This window comes from Engraulis encrasicolus, chromosome 13, assembly GCF_034702125.1.
Source record: "Engraulis encrasicolus isolate BLACKSEA-1 chromosome 13, IST_EnEncr_1.0, whole genome shotgun sequence".
Classification (NCBI taxonomy): Eukaryota; Metazoa; Chordata; class Actinopteri; order Clupeiformes; family Engraulidae; genus Engraulis; species Engraulis encrasicolus.
In genome coordinates this window covers 29,958,211-29,965,710 of record NC_085869.1, presented here as the reverse complement: position 1 = coordinate 29,965,710, position 7,500 = coordinate 29,958,211, and the positions used below count along the sequence as shown (strand labels likewise).

The following is a 7,500-nucleotide window of genomic DNA, read 5'->3' as shown; positions in this document are numbered from 1 at the left end:
GCTCTTTTCTACAAAGGCAAGCCGTGCTAACTATGTTAACATCAAAAAAATGAAAAACGCTGGCAAAAGAAAATACTAATGGCATGCTGTGTTGGTGAAGTACTGGTGATGCTGTAATGGTATTTTTTCTTAGTGGAAGAAACCAGAGATGTTGTTATAAAGTAAATTATTCTTGGCAAAATGGGTCTTTGGCATCTTGTAAACCTGAAAAGGAAATGGGATCAGTATGCCCGACGATACAAAGAGATGACTGTGATTGCAAAGTTGGCTATACAAAGCTATACTATTTACTGGCAATTAGGACATTAAAAAACTCAAAACAAAACAGATCAGTCAAGCTGAATTTGTCCCTGAATCCTGTGCTCATTGAACATGTTCGAAATACAATTTGAAGCCATTGCCCAGGGCATTCGGAATTCCATGCATTTTCAGCATTCCAGAATCCTCCACATTTATTCTTAGCCTTCGAGTTTTGAAAGATCCAAATGAAATCCAGACACATGCAATGTAATCTCCTTAGGCATGTTTGATATCCCCGAGTAGGGCTTTTGTGGAAGGTGCAGAGAGTATTTTTGGTCTGGCATCCAAAGCGTTTGCGAGTCAAAGCGTTATTACAGTCAAACATGAATTAGGGCCCCTGGGGTCAGTGGGTCTGTTTGGAACAGGAATGCCTCAAATAGCCAGCCCTAGTTGTCCCCATCCAGCCTCATTTCCTAATTGCATGTACTTACGAAGGAGGGAGGTGGGATTAGGGAAAGATAGAGGGAAGGAGGTACTGGGAATGCGGACATGACAAAAAAAACCCAAAAAACAGTCCGAGAATGACCACCACACTCCTCTGGGAAATCTCGTCCCACTCTTGAGGCCAGGGTTGGGCAGTTTAACATAATTAAACTCTTGCAGCTGGACAAAGAGTTTCAACTTATGGTTTTACTGGAGCTGAATTCCCCATTATGCCTGGTCAGAAAATAAATGTAGAACATTGAAACAGAACATTTTCCCCTCAGGCCAAATGTACTTAGTTATGCATTGTCATGAACACATTGTCAAATGCATAATGCACTGACATGATTTTAGTTGGCTGAGTGGACAGCTCTGTATGCCATGTGTGTCTGCTATTGACTATTTCTGCACTGATCATTGGGGTCCGGTCCGTTGACACACTATTGCCTCTCTGTTTTCACCCTTCATTACTTTACATTATTCTTCCTACTCTTTTCTATCCAAATCGACATACAGTACAGTTATTTACAGGGTATTGGCTACAGTCCCTGGAGCAATGTGGGGTTGGGTGCCTTGTTTTAAGGGACTTCAGCCATGTAGAGTTGTAGGGAGAGGTTAGCCGGGGATTTGAACCTCCAACCCTCTGATTGTCCACCTCCCTAACCACCAGGCCACAGTTTCACCCCTCCAAATCCAACTCTTGGCATTAATGTGCACACGTGTCATGAACACAGTTTGTCAAATGCATAGTTAGCTGACTGTGGGGTGAGTGGGCAGCCCATGTACAGTGTGTGTGCTGCCTGTCTGTCTTGTCTGTCTGTGTGTATGCTATTTCTTGGCTAATAATTCAGTTTCAGTCACTGGCCTCTCTTCTTTCTTCTTCTCAACCCGCTGTAGGTGCTCATGTCACAATGTGACATGCTGGTTATAATGGCATGAACAAATTGTCAAATTCATAGTTTTAGTGTGTGTTTTTTTTGGTGTGTACTATTGTTCATTTCTGTACATACTATTTTGGTGCGTTTTGTTGACACATTATCCTTCCTCGGTTTTGTAGGCATTCATGTGCCTCTGTGGCATGCTGGTTATAATGTCATGTTTTAATGTCACCTGATCATTGGTGTTCCTGTGTCTGACAGGCTGGTTATAGTTTAAGAAAAGAGAATGGATGAGTGCATCTGTGGGGTAGTGTGAAAATATTCAGGTGCTCATCGGTTTCCAAAGTTGCAAACTTGTAGAGAGAGAGGGTCCGAGGCACTCTGAAGTCTGTATTAAAAGTCCTTTATTAATACATGGACACCATATAGCTATAGCTACAAGGCTGGTTATAATATCATGTTATAATGTCACCTGATCATAGGTGTTCCTGTGTCTGACAGGCTGGTTATAGTGTCATGTTCTAATGTCACCTCACCATAGGCGTTCATGTCTCTGTGTGACATGCTGGTGGCCCATAACTACCAGCTGCTGGTGTGGGAGCCGTCGTCGGGCAGCCCCCTGCTCCTCTACGCCCCCGACCCCAAGCTGCAGAAGGCCCTGGTCACCTTCATCCTGGACCACGTCTTCACCGCGCCCGAGACCGACGGACACAGCAGCCGCGGAGGAGGAGAGAGCAGAGGTGAGGCTGGAAAACACACACATGCACACCTACACACACACGCGCGCGCGCGCGCGCGCGCACACACACACACACACACACACACACACACACACACACACACACACACACACACACACACACACACGACATGCCCACAAGGCGGCAGTTGTGGAGGAGGAGAGGGCCGTGGTGAGGGGAAAACAGTCAGTCACAGACACGCGCACACACACACACACACACACACACACACACACACACACACACACACACACACACACACACACACACACACACACACACACACACACACACACACACACACAGTAGTCAGAGAGAGAGCAAAGGTAAATGCCGAACACAAACTACATACTCTCAGGGAGGGCAACAGGGGGAGGGGGGACAAAAAGGGTCAACTGTCCCGTGCCCAGGGGAGCACCGGGGCCCAGAATTGTATAAATTCAGGGAGGGCCCATTTCAGATGACTTTGTTCCGGGCCTAACCAAAGCTGTCAGCTGCCCTGCATATGCAGATAACAACACTGCAGCAGTGAAAACTTTTTAAAATCAAAAATTATCTCCACTTTTTAGTATTAACATTTTAGTGCTGTATGCTCTAGTATTACCTATCCTTGGAAGACCTAAATTGGGTCGGTGCTGACAAAAGTAGAGTAGTCTGCAGTCATTGTGCGGTTTACGCTCTGGGACTGATTTTCCAACCTATTCCAACTTTGGGACCGCTTGAAATGTTCACAACTGTTCGGGCCCCACCTCTGGCCCAATTATACTACTTTTAGAAAATTATTTGTGGGCCTAGGCCACAGTTTGAGAATCACTAGCTCAAGGGTGCCCAGCCCTACTACGTATGTGTCTCGCTATCAGAGTATCGTCAGTAGTACACCACTATTGCCTTTCTTAGTAAGCATCATTCTTCCACCAGATGGCAGTGTTTCTCTTTGTTAGACACGAGGACTCATCATCAGTACCATACTCCACTCTGAAAGCAGACGCTGGTGCTTCACCCACAGCCCTGATTATTGATGATAAAATATTCCCCTTCTCATTTTCAAATGAAATGTGCACTTGCCGTTTGATATATTAACTCTCTGCATTTGCGAGGCGCAGCGGGGCCAGGATCGGATTGGCCGGCCTTATTCACAGCCGTCCATTCAAACGTGACCCCTCGTTTAACCCCGAAAATCAGCCGAGGAAATCAAGAAAGCTCGGATTAATTTTCATATGTCTCTATTAGAGCGGGGGCCAGTCCAAGAGGTCATTAGTGTTTTTCAGTGTCCAGACGGCTTCCCAGCAATCATTAAATGGGTGATTTCTATTTTTTTTTGCCGAGAGCCCAGGGTCCAGGGTAGCTGCATAAACATGGACTGAGAAAAGACAGAGAGAGAGGGAGAGAGACAAAGAAAGAAAGAGAAACAGAAAGACAAAAAGAGGGGGAAAAAAACAGAGAAAGACCGAGAGAGGGGGAGAGAGAGAGAGAGAAGTGGATTGAAAATGAGAAAAAATTACAGAGAGAGAAATGGACAGACAATGAGGGAAAGACGGATTGAAAGAGAGACAGACAATTAGACAGAAAATGAGAGAGAGACAAATGGAGATGGAAAGAAAGAGAAAGAGAGAGAGAGAGATGGAGACGGAGAGATATGCAGGTCACTGGTCATTTCCAGCAGATTAACCGATCGAATAACGAAATTGCTCTCTTAGAGAGGAACATTATGTCGACTCTCTCTGTTCTCCTTTTTCTCCTCATCCAACATGCACTTAGAGTTCCGTAGCACATAACCAGCAGCCACGAAAATGGATTATTACGCAACAACAACAGCAACTTAGATCAATACAAATAACCGCAGGCTCTCATTTAGAACACTGTATTTTTCCATGCGCCGTAATAATCCTCCTTTCGCTCGTATCGGGTTAGTTAATAATGAATTTATCGATCGATGGATCATAGTGATCTGATGGGGATATTTAATCATCGGCAGGAAATTGACCCGCATTTAATTGTGCTGTGCGTCTCTTCAAAAGACGAGCTCGCCGGGGAAGATGTGCGAGACCTATCCCTCTGACTCCTGCAGAAAACAATGTTTTTCATCCTTTTTTTCCTCTCTCTTAAAGCCAAATGCAATATGGGCATATTGGTTTGTAACAACTAATAAAAAGAAGGCGCGTGATTCGATTTAGTGCGGGTCTCATATGGCGTAATCCAGACTTCTTCTATTAGGTGAGGCCTTCAGCAGTACTCTGATGGGACAGGCAGTGACATTGAGTTATGGAGAGACGGCGGTGGAGGCTTCTGGAGGATATTTTATTTGGTGGAAACACACTTGTCTACAGTATCTGTTCCTTATGTGTGGGTTCAGTGGTTTTTTTTTCCTTTTACCTTACGGCCGGCAAAACATCTGCACATTGTCACCCCACCCCACCCCCCCTCTCTGTGTTACTATTTCACTCTGTCTCTTGCTCTGTCTAGCACTTTCTATCACTGTCTTCCTCCGTGTGTCTCACTGCCTGTGTGTGTTTCATCCCTCCTCTGTTTCTGCCTGATGTTCTTGGTCTTGGTTTGTTGCAAGACGCTACTGGGTCAAACGTAAATGATATGCGTACCAAGCGGATAATGCAAATAAAAAATGTTAACAAGTACCATGACGTTTTTGTTCATATTTGTAGTAACTTGCCTTTATTTTCCTTTCACTGTCATTACTTTTGGACACAGATTACATAACACATCACGTAATACAAATCATATATGGTGGTATGTAATAGTTTCTGTGTGTGCGCGTGTGTCTACAGTGACTGGTCTGACTAGTCTGGATACGGAGGCGGGTCTGACGCGTCTGGAGGACCTTCATAAGCGGCGCAGCCTGCTGGCAGCCTACTGCAAACTCATCACCACCGGCATCCTGGAGATCAGCATGGCCGCAGACATATTCAAACAGTACATGAAGGTACACACACACACACACACACACACACACACACACACACACACACACACACACACACACACACACACACACACACACACACACACACACACACACACACACACACACACACACACACACACACACACACACACCTCTGGCATCCTGGAGATCAGCTTGGCCGCTGACACATTCAAGCAATGTATGAAGACGCACACACATGCTAGAGATCTGCATTGGGATTGGGTACTCCCGGCTTTCGGCAGCGACTCTCGTAATTGTGCCTAAGTCACATACACACTCACATGCAGACATACTGTACGTAGCCTCTCTCTCTGTCACTTTGGCACCGTTATAGCCTATATACAAACACGAATCTCTCTCTCTCTCTCTCTCTCTCTCTCTCTCTCTCTCTCTCTCTCTCTCTCTCTCTCTCTCTCTCTCTCTCTCTTTCTCTCTGCATGCCACAAAACAAAGAAATATAGCCTAGCCATATGACAACGAAGAACTATAAAATAATCTGAAACAATGTTTGCTTGTTGGCTAGTGAAATGTCAAGAAAAGAAAGAAACAATAACTTACTAATGTCATAAATGGTGTGGGACGAGAGGAGAGAAGACACAAACTGAATGCATCTCTGGCATACTGGGCGGGAATGGCACGTGGGATTGGGCGGACAGGTTCCACACCTTGCGGGGACGGGCGGTAATGGTCAGAAATTCAGCGGGACCAGGCGGGAGCAGGATGAAAAAACTAGTCCTGTGCAGTTCTTTAACGCACACACAAAAACGAGTACACACACAATATTCTCAAGGATACGTACACATACTCACTCTAAAGCTCTCTCTCTCTCTCTCTCTCTCTCTCTCTCTCTCTCTCTCTCTCTCTCTCTCTCTCTCTCTCGCTCTCTCTATCTCTCTCTCTCTCTCTCTCTCTCTCTCTCTCTCTCTCTCTCTCTCTCTCTCTCTCTTAACTTAGTCACTCACAAATACACAAGCACCAACCATTATTCTGTAACATTTCTCAAGTTAATTTTTTTGGACAGAAAGATAGCAGTGAACATCGAGCTCATTCATTCGTTGAACCTCGCCGGGGTATTATTTGTTTATAAAAAACAATGAAAAGTTAAAACATTCAGACAGAAAAATGGGAATTCGATAAAGACGAGGAAGCATTGATGACAGGAAGCAAGTGTGTACATGTGTCTGTGCTTTAGATAGTGAGTGGGGATGACTGTATGTGTCGATTGCTGTTATCTGCACATCGTGAGTGTTGACAACCACACGTATGTTGTCTGTCTGCATCTCTTCGCCTGCAAGCCACACACACACACACACACACACACACACACACACACACACACACACACACGCACGCACGCACGCACGCACGCACGCACGCACACGCACACGCACACGCACACACACAGACCGATCAGATAAAACCAAACAGGATGTGCTGTTGTGCAATAGGCTGAGAAGCTGATCGATCACGATCAATAACAAACACACGCACGGTTCAATAGTGCACTGGCACTCACAGAGGAAGCACACAACCACCCCAACCTCCACACCCCCCTCTTTCTCACGGACGCACGCACGCCATCTCTCACTCTCCCTCAGTAACTCTCACACACATGCACACTACCCACCCCCCTGTGTCTGCATGCAGTGGCCCATGCCCTGCAGCCCGAGGCCTTGCCAGGTCAGGATGGCCGAGGTGGCTGTTTTGAACTGCAGAGGTCAAGGATCGTAGTGGAGTCATGATCCGTCCCTGAATTTTTTTCCCCATCAGGCCTGGACAGGTAATCTGGCATACACAGGGCCAGAGATTCTTTAAGTATATGGAGATATGATATGCCAACATAATAGGTTGCTATGGGCACCTAACATGACCAGGTTCCGGTCTGCCTAAAGGGGCGTGTCATAATACTCCTAGCATTGAATAGAACAGTCCCCCTTGCAATAATAGAACCTGGAAACAACGGGCCAATGGAACCTCTCTCTCTCTCTACTCTCTCTGACAGGGCATTTACTGGTGGACCAGCCCACAGGGGCCTACACTATTGGGCTGTTCTGCATTTTCTTAGAGACTGACCCACGATTTAGAGGGGATTTTACAAAAAATTCCCTGCCCTTGTTTTAGTCCCTGTCTAGCCCTGATTTCCATTCCTCATGGTTGACCCTCCTTGTTGGCTCCCGCTCTTGTTGGCGCAGAAAAAAAAGACAGAGCAAGCTTGTGA

General features: G+C 45.9%; 1 protein-coding gene across 3 annotated transcripts in view; it reads left to right on the top strand.

Annotated features, from left to right (window-relative positions):
- Positions 1-7,500, top strand: part of si:ch211-269e2.1 (cohesin subunit SA-2) — a 47,351-nt gene that overhangs the window by 27,624 nt on the left and 12,227 nt on the right. For all 3 annotated transcript variants that reach the window (XM_063213623.1, XM_063213624.1, XM_063213625.1), the window contains 2 exons: positions 2,143-2,341; positions 5,125-5,279. In XM_063213623.1, the coding sequence (XP_063069693.1) occupies positions 2,143-2,341; positions 5,125-5,279 (354 nt within the window). The remainder of the gene's footprint in view (positions 1-2,142; positions 2,342-5,124; positions 5,280-7,500) is intronic.